Source organism: Mercenaria mercenaria, unplaced genomic scaffold (genome assembly GCF_021730395.1).
Source record: "Mercenaria mercenaria strain notata unplaced genomic scaffold, MADL_Memer_1 contig_5027, whole genome shotgun sequence".
In the NCBI taxonomy this organism is placed as follows: Eukaryota; Metazoa; Mollusca; class Bivalvia; order Venerida; family Veneridae; genus Mercenaria; species Mercenaria mercenaria.
In genome coordinates this window covers 48,158-62,399 of record NW_026463307.1, presented here as the reverse complement: position 1 = coordinate 62,399, position 14,242 = coordinate 48,158, and the positions used below count along the sequence as shown (strand labels likewise).

Here is a 14,242-nt window from a genome sequence, read left to right as displayed (position 1 = left end):
CATCGATTATTGATGTAGATAAAGCTAAAGTGTGTGATTTGAGGCAATATTTACGACAGCGTGGTTTACCTGTGTCGGGGTCAAAGCATGAACTTATTCAAAGGGCAAAAGGTGCTGACGAAATTGGAAAACGGACACTCGAAGAGACTAGAATCGCCGATGAGAACTTCGCGGCTGTGCGAAGGGAAAACAGACTTGTATCCCCGTTAGGAGAGTCCCTTCCTGAACATTCAACATTGAAAAGTGGTTGGACAAGAGATGTAACCCAAATTCCTCAATTCACGAACGACGATCTGTACAATTATCTTCAGGTAGAGCACACACAGTAATTAACAGATCATATATAAATCAATATATCACCTGTAAATCCATATATCAACACATCTTTTAATCAATATATCGGTCACTTCTTAACCATTATTTTCTAATGCAAATCATTTCCGCAAAGATTTCAAGATGGAGACGGAACAAAAAACTGTAAATTTTCATTTTATGATAAAAAAATATGTTTGTCATGATGCGTTTATAAAATAAACTGCATTAGCATATCTGTATTAAACCACATACGCATGTTTAACAGTTTCAAATGCTATAAATTTGTCAAAATATAACTTATTCAATTAATAATGTCGAAATTATTCTTTCTTTTCCGAGGTGAAGGTCACGATTGACTGGTTTACAACATCGTCATTCAGTTTCATCAGCAGCTTCTTAGTAATGAATAGCATCTCTTTGTCAGCATCAATCACGGCGCTTGTTAAAATAATTGATGGAAAAGTACCAGTCAACATCAAAATGCTTCCGGTGAATTGAAAGAGACAGAGAAACGAATTGTCGACTTATTTTTGCATTTTCTGGGGTATATTATAATCCTGAAGTCCTTCACTTGTATAGTTCTTTGAAAATATGTCTCCAAAAGCAAAATTCGCAGCATTCAAAGTTGAAATTATCTTCACGAATGTGCTGGTGTAAACAAAAATAAACCCCGGATGTGCGTTTTTCGGTGCGGATTTGACTGTGATTTTTTTTAAAAACAATTTTACTTACTAATATATTGATTAAAAGATATGTTGATATATAAATTTAGAGATGATATATTGATTTATATATGATCTGTTAATTACTGTGTGTGCTCTACCTGATCTTGTGCTGAATGATTCCAGAACATTTGACAATAAGCCAATAAATGCCAAAAAACAATTGAAAGCTAAAGTATTTTACACGGACAGACATCTTCATTCTGTTGAGTTTCATGAAATAAACAGGACTATTTCACATTGCTATGTCAGAGCAAAAGTGTTGAAATCTCTGCCAGGAATGTCCAATAAAGAAAACAAATTCGAATACAGAGTTTGGACATGTCTGTCTAAAATATCTGGTCGTGTACATGCTGCTGGATGTGAATGCGATGCTGGGTAAGTATCTCAAATTTCAGTTAGCTCAGTGAAATGTTCAAGTTTTAACCCAGATGTTGAGATATTTTCGTAACAATATGAACAGTATTGATAGAATAAGAACAGTCGTGACGAAATGCTGTCTGACCTGTCTGGCAATAAATAGCAAGTCACGGCATGAGAAGGTCAGTGTGTCAGACTGTACATGCAGTATGTCCGATACAGTACGGGGCAGGTTGGATTTTACTACTGCCAAATTATCTCTTTTTACAACACAGTTTTTTTATGCACCTGTTCATTTCTGACAAACATCATGACAAAACATGTTTTCTGTCAATAGAATTTCCGTTTGGTCACACAAATTATCCTGCTTTGTCTAACTAAATGTCAGACAAGTCTTGAAACTCTTTCACCATGAATGTAAGAACCAATATTTATTTTAGTGAATGACACAGAATGTAACCTGCATAATTATATGTTTAAGTAACATATTCTGCTGGTAAAAAATGTTGCATTACTAAATTTTAGAATTAATAATCAGGTTAAACATGGACGCTCGGCATCTGCCCACCCAATCTCTCTCTTATTTGTGCTAAAAATAGAAAATACAACGGATTTGTATACAAACACGATCACTCCTATAAGTACCATAATTAAATAAAAAAGATATGCATCTAGCAGCGAGCAGTGGACTTATTAAACCGGTATCAATTAGGAACTGTCATTGTTTGCGAAAGGCTCAATTGTGTTTTATATAAAAAATGACCAACCGTCCACTAACCAGACACCTAGCTTGTGTTCTGTCGAAGTTCATCCGCTAGGATTTCTCTAGCCATCTGGTAATAAATTTATTTAGAATAGTGAAATAAATTAGTTTAATTAATGATATTTTTTACACAACGGCTATATATCGAGGCTAGGAGTCCGGTTACAGGACGGCTCGACACTTCCTATAGAAAAAACTATTGAGTACATATTAAAACTAGTTTTTATCCGATTGTTTTTTTTATTCTCTTTTCAGAGAAGGGGAGTCGTGCAATCATGTGGCGGCACTGATGTATGCTTTGGTTGATGTGTCAGAGAAGAAAAAAGAAGGGCTCCATGCTGTTACATCCAAAGAATGCCTTTGGAATCAACCTCGATCGAGAAAACTTAGTCCAAAAAAAGTTAATGATTTAGTTTTTAAAAAACAGAAATTTAACACAAATGAATCAACAAAAGTAAAACTAGAAAATAGTAGTAGTTTGAAAAGAAGTGTAGAACCAGTTAACTTAGAACGATTTTGCAATAAACTACAGAAGTGCAATCCCTATGCTGGATTTTTATTGTCCCAGCCTGCTACAATAAAAAAATTTCAAAGACCAAATAGTCATAACACAACCAGTGAAGTCAGTGACTTGGGACTTTCACCACCACCATTTATGTATAGAGATTGTGTCAATACTAGGGATGAAAAAGTACAAATCGCATTCAAAAATTATTTGGAGAAACTCTGTGTTACAAGTGAAAAATGTGTTTTAATAGAGCAATCCACAAGAAAACAACTTAAAAATCATAACTGGAAAATTGCGCGTGCAGACAGATTGACATCGTCAAATTTTGGTTTGATATGTAAAAGAAGGGACGACACACCTCCAGATTCAATGTTAAAGACAGTTTTAGGTTATACAGATTTTGATTGTGCGAGTGTGAAATGGGGAAGAACTCACGAACCAGCGGCCCGTCGTTTCTATTTGAAAAATGCTCGACAACAGCATAGTGAAATTACAGTGACTGAATGTGGGTTTATTGTTTGTACTGATTATCCATACCTAGGATGCAGTCCAGATGGAATGATTCATTGTCCACATTATATGGATAACAAAGATGGTGTTCTCGAAATCAAATGTCCTTACAAATACAGAATGGAATCCCCACTAAGTGCTGCACAAAACAAAGATTTCTTTTGTGAACTTGTAAATGGTGAATTAAAATTGAAACGGAACCATCCCTATTACTTTCAGGTACAAGGACAAATGGCAGTCACACATCGGAAATGGTGTGATTTTTTTGTATGGACTTTAAATGGATATTCGGTTGAGAGAATTCAATTTGACTTTGATTTCTGGCAAAAAATGCATGAGAAGCTTACATCTTTTTTCATGCAGTTTGTAATACCAGAAATATTTACAAGACGTGTCAAACGCGGGAAGTGTCTATTATAAATATTATGAATAATATATATATATATAGTGACAGTGCTTTGTTGTGTCCGATAGTTTATTTTGTTGATGTACCAGTATTAATTAACAGTGTTTAATCAGATTGGGTCAATTAATGGAGTTAATCAAAATTTTCACAACTAATCATTTTCACTTTTATGTGTTCATTAAGTTATGAATGCATTTCATATTTCTTACAGGAAGAACTGTGCAATTTGATTTTCCTATCCTGGTTGCATAACCAAGGAATATTTAAATTATTAGCTCTAGTCAGTACTTGTACTAAATTTGACAAAGATTTGCATTAACAAATATATATCTCAAGTACATTAAACTTTTCTTTTGTTACAGGTAGGATCAGATGCAAATGTAAAACTAGAAATTATATTGAAATCTAGAGAACCAGTACCATGAACTGTTGAAAGGGTTGCTCATCAAAAAGATACTGACTTAATGGCAAACAGTGCAGATTTTGATCAGACTGCACAGATGTGCAGGCAGATCATGATCTGCACTGGTCACAAAGGCAGAATCAGCATGATAAGGGTTAATATCACATTCATTTCTTTATAGTATACTACATTTATCCTAATTATGAATGAGCACAACTTCATGGTCTGCAGGGTCACCTTTGATGTGACTTGACATATTGCATTTTTGCCAGCAATTGTGAGTTTGTTTAAAAATGTTCCTGAATTTAAATTAATTGCTTTTAATATGTGTAATTCATGATGAATTTTAAAGATGTAACATGTAAATATTAAAATATTATGTTTTCTATATGCACGTGTTTAACAGTTTATTTTGCACTGAAAAAAAAAAGAGAAACAGAAAATTCAATAGTTGCTTCATTTTTTAGTAAAAAATTAAGTGATAAGTATGGTACAAATATTCCCATTATGTGTAATTATGTGGAAAGGAACATTGCTGAAAGTTTTCTCCTCGAAAGTTGACCGTTTTAAATTTAAAACAATCCTGACGGCACACTTGAAGATAAATGTTTGAATTATTTTAGTGTCACACACAAGAAACAGGTTGCTAGGTCTAAGGTCAATGTCATACTTTGAGGTAGCATTTTTATGACCCCCTTCGAAGGATGGGTATATTGTTCTGCAGATGTCGGTCGATTGGTCTGTAATGTAGAACAATCCATTATCGGATGATACTCAAATATGATTGGGCCTAGGATCATGACAAAATTAGTCGCGAGTTTGGTGATGACCCCTTTTGATTTTGAGGTCAGTAGGTCAAAGGTCATGATGCCCCGGACGGTTAAATTCTTTCCGGACAATATATTGAGAACACTTGAGCCCAGTTTATTCCTGGGATTTTCATGAAATTTTGCAAAAATGTTTACCACCATAAGACGAATTGTCATGCGCAAGAACTCGGTCTAAGATCAAGGTCACAAAGGTCAATGGTCAGGTACAAAAATTACTTTGTCCGGAACATCACTTCTTCGTTCATGGAGATATTTAAATGTAACTTGGCACAATCGTTCTAAGTCTAGTCTAGATTTTATACTTAAAACGTCGATGAATACAGGTCCTTGCGTATTTTTTACGAAAAGTCATCTCGGACAAACATACCGTATAACATTCTTTTTACTGCTGTAAAAGTTTACGGACACATGATTTAATATATACCTCCACAAAAGTTTTGGGGACGGGGTATATAGGAGTGAGCTTGTCGGTCAGTCAGTCTGTTGGTTGGTTTTCCTAGTTTCCGGAGGACAACTCGTGAAAGCTTGACCGATTTAAACAACATTCGGTACACAGGTGTAACATCATGAAATACAGGCCAAGTTCGACTGTGAGGTCAGTAGGTCAAGTCACAGTGACTTGAAACAGTTAAACGGTTTCCAAATGATAACATGAAAATGCTTGGGTCTAGGATCACAATTTTTTGTACACAGGTGTAACATGATGAAATACATGTCAGCTTCGACGTTGAGGTTAGTAGGTCAAAGGTCAAGGTCACAATGACACAAAGCAGTTAAATGGTTTCTGGATGATAACTTGAGAACGCTTGAGCCTAAGAATACCTGTTATACAGTATTTACCAGTCTTAACAAGACTGAAACAGACATGTCAAAGATACAGTCGGGACAGTGAATAAATCAAAGTTGTATGCTTTTATACTTTTACTTTTCTTGGCTTCTCCAACATTACAACAACAGCAAAGAATTGAACAACAAATTATAATACATTTATACATATATATATATATATTGGAAAGTGCAAACTTTAAGACAAACTAAATTCATCTTGCATATATTCCATATATCAGTACAGGAAAGCATTTCAAAAAATTGTTTTCAGTTTAAAGTTCTTCCTGATTATATTGCGGCACTAACTCAACTTCAACAATGAAGGAAACATTTCTACTCCGTTTAGACTAAATTAGAGCAGAAGCACATTTTCTTACAAGCTTACAGAACAGTTCAGTCATCTAGTACCAGTGGAGGCTGAAGGTTTGATAGTCCCGCACATAATTTCAGAATTTGTGTGAGTTGTTTTGAAATTGTAATAGGTATTGTGCCTTGTAGTATCCTGAAATTTTTAACACGTTCCATAGCCATTTCCACATAGATTCTCAAATTAGCAATGCGCCTAGTCTCTTCAACCTCCCGACGAGAAAATCTCTTATGTTTCAGTGGTGGTATTATCAAGTGTAATCCTCTCGGTGTCGTTAAATCACTTATCAAAAAGCCTTTATCAGCCATGATGGCATCGCCGCGCTCACATAGGTCAAGTATACCGCAAGATCTTGTGATCTGCTTGTCACTTATACCACCAGCCCACATGTCAGACACAAAAGTTATTAATCCGGAAGGACTTATTCCAAGCAAGGCTTTGTAAGTCATATGTGATTTGTAGTGTGAATACATTAATGACTTGTTTATCAACGATTGTGGTGTCTCGGTAAAGAATTCTGTACAGTCTATAATAACACGCGTACTTGGATATGCCGACTGAAATTTCCTCGGCATTGTATTTTGAGGTGTGGCGAAGAAAATCTCGTCATCTTCAGTTGTGTCTTGGTGGGAACTCACCTGAAAATTATAAACAGATTGTTCTAATCATAGTAACTGTACATATATTTTTTTTTTTTGAGAACACTGATTAAATACAAATCATTTCTTTTTGTATTATATATTTAGAAATGAGTGACTGCTGCTGCCTAACGATAGACTGGTTTCTTGCAAAATAGGTGAAAATAATTGGACATTCAGTCGGGCTACGTCTAAAAATCTGGCGAACTGAAAAACAGTTCACCAGGCCGGAAATGAACTTGAAAAGCCGAACCAAAAAAGTCCTTGTAAACTACCAGTTTTATGCGCTGTTTTACAAGCTACGCATGAATCTTTGCCATTTATCCTTTTAATTAAGACAGGACTTCATTTTGTACTCATTTTTGCTTTAAATTTTGGCAGCCATGTATTTTCATTAATTTCTGGATTTTGCAACGTTATTTTTTTCATGACACCATTTTGTCCGAGATGTTGCGGTTCTCAGGATACACTGAATGCCAGTCAGTCGGACTGCATTCGGGTCAATGTTCACAAAATTGTTTTATATTTATGACGGGCAATGTAAACATCAAAACTTTGAAGGACAAAAATCATGGAAGATAAATCACAGTACACAGTCGTGTAAAGTTATTGGTTTTATATGGCGTGTAAACACAAGGTAAACGTTGATCGTGTTCAGTACATACAAAGGTTTAAATCACCAGTATTTTTGTAATTTTGGATACTATTTGATCCTATTTACATAGATTAATAAGGAATTGAATTCCCTTTCGATGTAATTTTTTTTTGACTTATGGCCAATTCGTGAAATAAAAAGCTTCGGCAGTGATGAAAATTTCATGAAGTTGGTTCAACTAAATTTGGTCTTTCGAGTGTGAATGAGAATATTGCCCATATGAACAAAGTATCGGTTTCTTTAATCGAAACAGGCTTCAAAAACATGGATGCGCAGGCTGGTCTGGATCCATTCTGGTCGCAAATGCACTATTTTGGTTTTCTCATTGTGTGACTCATACAAGATGGCAACCAAAATTTTTCATGTCTGACATTCACTAAATCAGTAAATATAAATTATAAAGACATAATGAAAATTCTATTGAGATAAAATTCATATAATACGTTTCTTCTTAAAGCTTGTTGACACACAAGTCACAACGCATTTGAAGGAACATAATTTCCAAAATTATTGTGATTGTAAACAGAACCGAAGCGTTTACTGCTTTGCACACACTTACCGATGATAATGCAAATAATTTTCTTTTCGTTGGAAACTCAAAGACTGAAGGAACATTGTGTTTTTCCGACATCTGACCGTCCACAAAATGTGCTGAACATAGCCTTGCATTGTTGTTGAAGGTGAATTTCTTCATCACGGTTTTTACACGTTTTATCCATGTTCGTCTCAAATTAATGTCCGCTGGAAATCTATGTAACACAATTGTTCGTCCATCAACCACTTTCCCACGGAAATTTGAACAAACACAACAATAATGCCTTTTTTTCTGCGTTGATTTGATAATACTTGTAGGAGTCGCCATGTTTTTTCAGCTGATTTGCTCACCGGAAGTGAAGCATTGCACAGAATTTATCTTTTATGTGAAGAGCTCTCTAAAGGGGCGTAACTGAAATATGTACTTTCCGAACTGGGCTATATGCTGTAACATATTCATTGAGAAGATTTAGCATGTTGGTATTTAATCTTTCAATTTTTGTATGTGAATTAAACAATGAGATTCCAACTTCATTACCGTTCTTTGTAAATTATGTTTCATTCTGTACTTGGCTCGTACTATGTAAATAATGTGAATAATTGCATATGCTGTAACGCATTCATTAAGACGCTATATCACGTTGTTGTTTTAATCTGCAATATATTGATCTTTTTATGTGACTTGATATATGAGATTCTAACTTGATCACATTTCTTTGTAAATTTCTATTTCATGTTGTACTTTGCTCTTGTTAATATTGAACCTTCTTTTGATAAGTTATAATAATTAGATAAAACAGAAAATAGCAACACATTAAATGTATCTGAATTTTGAAAAAGTTAAATGAATTCGTCATATTCCCTGATTTGTTTGATTATGTGATAATTTATACTATACTTCTCTTGTGTTACATTGCCTATTTATTAAGATGTGAAATATTTATATAATAAATTTTAAACCTTTTTATCTGTTGTTTATTATAGGAAACACAACTGTTGTTTATTATAGGAAACACAAGACATTTCCTTTCCGATCAAGTAAGGCCCTTTCCGATCAGCGCTTTTATTCACTAATAGGTTTTCTGTCTTTAGTTCATTTAAAATCTATTATATATATATATATATATATATATATATATATATATATATATATATATATCTTAATCTATTCTTTATAATTTCCAATAATAAACATATAACAGGCCCTTTCCGATCATGTTAAGCCCTTTCCGATCAGCGCGCTTTATGTACTGGCGCGTATATTGACAATAATTCATTTAAAAATTATAAAAAAAATGTTATTTTATTCTTAGGTTCTTTTCTTTTTGATTTGATAAATAAAATATGAAGAAAGAAATAAATAATTTCCAATAATAAACATATGGCAGGCCCTTTCCGATCATGTTGAGCCCTTTCCGATCAGCGCGCTTCATGTACTGGCGCGTATTTTGCCTATAATTCATTTAAAAGCCAAAAATTGATATTTTTTTTACCGTATGTTCTTTTCTTTTTGTTATGATAAATGAAATATGAAGAAATAAATAAACAATTTTCAATAATAAACATATGGCAGGCCCTTTCCGATCATGCTAAGCCCTTTCCGATCAGCACGGTTTATGTCTTGACCTGTATTTTGTCCATAATTCATTTAAAAATCGAATATGGATATTTTTTTATTTCCTTTTTCATTTGTTAAATGAAATGTGAAGAAATAATAAAATAAGTTCCAATAATAAACATAAAGCAGGCCCTTTCCGATCATGTTAAGCCCTTTCCGATCAGCGCGGTTTATGCCATGACTTGTATTTTGTCTATAATTCATTTAAAAATAACAAATTGATAACTTTTTTTTCTTAATTTATTTTCTTTTATTATGCCATAATGAAATATGAAGAAATAGTTAAATAAATTCCAATAATAAACATATGGCAGGCCCTTTCCGATCATGCTAGGTCCTTTCCGATCAAATATCACGGAAAGGGCCCTTTCCGGTATCTAGTCATGCCCGTATCTCCACGGAAGTGTTTACGTTACTAACTTATTGAACGACCCTCTCTAGGTTACCTTCCGGGTTATTGTAGCTAACTGGCAGTAGGACAGAAAAAACAGCCTGACATTGCTAATAGAGACAGAAGCTGTAACAGTTGTTGCAAGGTAGGACTTTTTTTATTCTATATCAATTTTAATTTTTTCTTTTCTCTGTATTTTTCAGTACTGTAGCTCTAACGCACACGCCAGTTCCTACTTTCGCTTTCATACAGAAAGTGCGTCCAACAGAGTATTGCGCTACAGTACAATTTTTTAATAAATACACGGAAAAAAATAAAGAAAATGGACATTATAATGCATTTTATAAACAGTAGGCAATATTCTAATAACCACTTGTCTAATTATAAGTACTTTAAAAAAGAGGCACAGATGGGGGCAAATAGCTGCTGTGTACAAGTCGAAGTGCTTAGTGCCACAATAAGCAGGCTGGTAACATTGTCAAGAGATATTACATTTTGTATCGTAAGCCCGATCGGACAATGTTACCAGCCTGATAAGATGGTGACAGACCATTGTACTGTTGCGCTTTGCCGTCGTACTGTGACGCTTCACCATCTTAGTGTCGCGCTGCACCATCATAGTGTCACCATCGCACTGTTGCACTTCACCATTGTAGTGTCACCATCTTACTGTCACGCTTTGCCAATTGGTAGTGTCGCGCTTCACCATTATACTGTTGCACTCCGCCATCGCACTGTCGCGCTTCACCATCGTAGTGTCACCATTGTACTGTTGCGCTTCGCCATCGTACTGTCGCGCTTAGATCACCAACTTTTCTCTGTTTACTTCAGGGCCGGCTTGTAATATATGGTCAGACAGAGGGACGTGCTTTGGATTTACTTACTAATTATCTTGTTTAACATAAATCTACATTTTTATCCAATACGTTTCTTCAGTTAAAACTGTAAGGTCAGTGGTAAAAAGACAGGGTTGGTCTGGTTAGCAGAAACAAACCACTGTATTCTTGGTTAGCAGAAACAAACCACTGTATTCTAGACCTAATTTTGCATAAAATTTACCCAAAAGCTTTATAAGCAAAATTTATTTACAGTGTATTTTTATTATTTTTAGCTGACAATATGTAATAGTTATTGCTCAAGGAATAGGTCTGCATTTTGTATATAGACCGATTAGGGTTTTTCAAATCTCCTCACAAGTCTATAAATACCATACAGACCTATTCCGAGAATGATAACTGACTTACCTTCATGCTTCTTTGTTTTACGTAGTACAGATTGGTTTCGGATTTGTAGAACGTTTGTAACATGTATGCTGTATGATGATTCTGGAAAATAGCAAAATGCTTCTATTTTCTAAATAACAGACGACTGTTTTTAAAATTTAAATGTTTTAATAAATTTATGTGATTACTTTTAGAATATGAATACATGTTCATGTCAAGACACAAGTAAATATGATCAAAGTAATTGATTTATATGAAAATAATATAAGCCGTGTCATATTGAGCGATACCGTAACCAGAAGTTGTTGAGATATGTCACATTATATCGTTGAGACATGACTTAAGTTGGAACGTAGTTCTCCCGGAGTGATAGTTGTCTCAGAATGATATGCCCTATATCCATCTTAGTCCAGTGCACTGTCTTCTCAGGCAGCTTTTATTGTTAGTTTGTGTGAATACATGGCTGTAATGATCATAAGATGGTGGCATTAAATAATTATGTTAAGGTGATGTATTTGTTTGTAAATTTCAGGCACAATGGAAAAAACATATGTGCAGAATAATTTTTTGAAAGCATTGAACAGTGTTGCAAGCAAGAAACCAAAAGACGAGGGTTTGCAGACTGCTCTTAAAAATGTAAATAAGCAGGTGGGTGATCTAGAAAATAATTTAATGTAGTCTGTCTCTCTGTTGGATAGTCAGTTGTCTGTCTGTTCCCACACTTTTAAGCAGCTTTAAGGACGCGTTTGAATGTCTGTCATCTGTCTTTTTCCTTTTTCCAGGTTTTCCTCAGTCAATTTTTATGTCCCTGAAGGTGGGCATATTAAAATCGCACTGTCTATTCGTCCATCCCTCCGTCCGTGCATCCGTGCGTCCATATGTGCATCTGGTAAATTCTTATCCGGGCTGTAACTCTTCCATCCATAATGGGATTTTTAAATATCTTGGCATAAATGTTCACCATAATGAGACGACGTGTCATGCGCAAGACCCAGACCCCTAGCTCTAAGGTTAAGGTCACACTTAGAGGTCAAAAGTTAACATGTGCAAAACCATTTCACTGTCTCAGAGGTCAAGGTCACAGTACTAGTCCTTGGTTGAACTTAGCCAATTTTCACTACATATATACTGATAATGTGGTCTTCATGTTTGGTCCATAACTTAGACATGCTTGGTCCAATTTCAAAATAATTTGACACAAATAATAAGCATGGATAGTAGATGTATCAAACGCAACAACCAGGTCCCTAGTTCTAATGTCAGGGTAACACTAAATGTCACATACAAAAATGACTTTGTCCAGAGCATTTCTTCTCCATGCATGGAGGGATTTTGATGTAAGTTGGCTCAATTGTACACCATCATGAGACAGAATGTCATGCGCAAAAACCAGTCCCTAGTTTAGAATTACTTCCTTTTGTTATTACTATAAATAGCTTACATTTTACCTTTTATTACTGGTCGTAGGGAAAAATCAAGATCACTTTTCTGTAGTACGACATGTTTCCAATTTTGAGATGTATTTTAACCTATCTCTACCTTGTAAGGATGTTTGTTGCAGGGCAGTCTGTGTCTGTGACACATTTCTAGTTTTTAGCTCACCTGAGCATTGCTCAGGGTGTGATCACGCTGTTTCCGTTGTCCGTCGATCATGCGTCCATTCGTCCGTCCGTCGTCAACAATTGTGTTTAAAAGACATCTCCATAACCACTGAACGGATTTTGATGAAACTTGGCATGGATGTTCCTTGAATGGTCCTCTACCAAAATTTTTCAAACGGTTCCGCTTGGTTGCACGTAGGGGCCACCAGAGCTAAAATAGAAAAAACTTCAAACGACATTCCTCCTAAACCAATGGTCCAATTTTGAAATAATTTCTTACAAATGGTCCTTATGTCACCCTCTACCAAAATATTGTTCAAAATATATTGATTCATCAAAAAACATGGCAGCCAGTGGGCGTGGTAAATTTTCCCTATATGTATATAGTTGAAACTTTAAAAATCTTTTTGTGTGAAACGGCTGGCCCGATTTTAAAATAATTTTACACAAATTGTCCTTACATGACCCTCTACCAAGACTGTTCAGATTAATTTGATTCATCGAAAAACATGGCCGCCAGAGGGCGTGGTCACTTTTCCCTATGTGTATATAGTGGAAACTTTAAAAATCTTCTTGTGTGAAACTACTGGCCCAATTTTATAATAATTTTACATAAACGATTCTTGTGTGACCCTCTACCAAGATTGTTCAAGTTATTCCGATTCGTCATAAAAGATGGCCGCCGAGAGCGTGGTCACTTTTCCCTTTATGCATATCATACTTGTCTTGATTATTGCCCTGGGGTAAAAAAAAATGGCCACGCCCCTGTGTCAGACATGACAGTCTAACTATAGGCTTTTGTACTTATACAAACACACTTAAAGCCTTGTACACATGTGAGCGCTTTAGGGTTATTAACCCTCTTGTTTTACGCCTAATCGATTTCATTGATTTTATTACCATACATAATCTGAGGAAAAAATAAATTTGAAATGAGTTGCAGGGAAGCATATTCTTTTTACCCACAAAACCAGTCATTCGTATGCATCCTGTATTCATTTCCTGTTGTTTGGTATTATAACCTTACCATTTAGACTATACTACAAGTACATCAATCACTAGCTGACTCTCAGGCCCTTCAGGCCTTTGATTAGATCATGAAATCTTTTTTTAGCTCACCTAAGCACGAAGCGCTCAAAGATGAGCTTTTGTGATTGCCCTGTGTTCTTCTTCCGTCAATCGTCTGTTGTTAATTATAACAATTTGACTGTTAACACTCCAGAGGTCACAATTTTTAGCCCAATCTTAATGAAACTTGGTCAGAATGTTGCTTTCAATAAAAATTTTGGAAGTTTGATATTTGGTTATTTGGGGTCAAAAACTAGGTCACCAGGTCAAACCCAAAGAAAAGCTTGTTAACACTCTAGAGGCCACATTTATGACTGTATCTACATGAAACTTAGTCAGAATGTTAATCTGGATGATCTTTAAGTCAAGTTCAAATCTAGGTCAAGTGGAGTCAAAAACTAGGTTACCAGGTCAAATCAAAGGAAAAATTAGCTGACACTCTAGAGGCCACTTTCGGGACCATATCTTAATGAAATTTGGTCATAATGTTAACCTTGATGAT

At 35.1% G+C, this 14,242-nt stretch overlaps 2 protein-coding genes across 2 annotated transcripts; one reads left to right on the top strand and one right to left on the bottom strand.

Moving 5' to 3' along the window:
- Nucleotides 1–8: 8 nt before the first annotated feature.
- LOC123543053 (uncharacterized) lies at nt 9–4,377 on the top strand (the record flags this gene model as incomplete). Its single annotated transcript, XM_053535698.1, has 3 exons — nt 9–311; nt 1,105–1,415; nt 2,416–4,377. Coding segments are annotated over 3 exons (1,797 nt in total), but the record flags the coding sequence as incomplete, so codon positions are not given.
- An 85-nt stretch (nt 4,378–4,462) lies between these two features.
- Nucleotides 4,463–8,224, bottom strand: LOC123543052 (uncharacterized). Its single transcript, XM_045329113.2, has 2 exons — nt 7,865–8,224; nt 4,463–6,650 (listed from the first exon to the last, which is right to left on the bottom strand). Exons 1-2 carry the CDS (start codon nt 8,165–8,167, stop codon nt 6,039–6,041), a joined length of 915 nt encoding a protein of 304 aa, XP_045185048.2. The 5' UTR covers nt 8,168–8,224; the 3' UTR covers nt 4,463–6,038.
- Between the last annotated feature and the right edge of the window lie 6,018 nt (nt 8,225–14,242).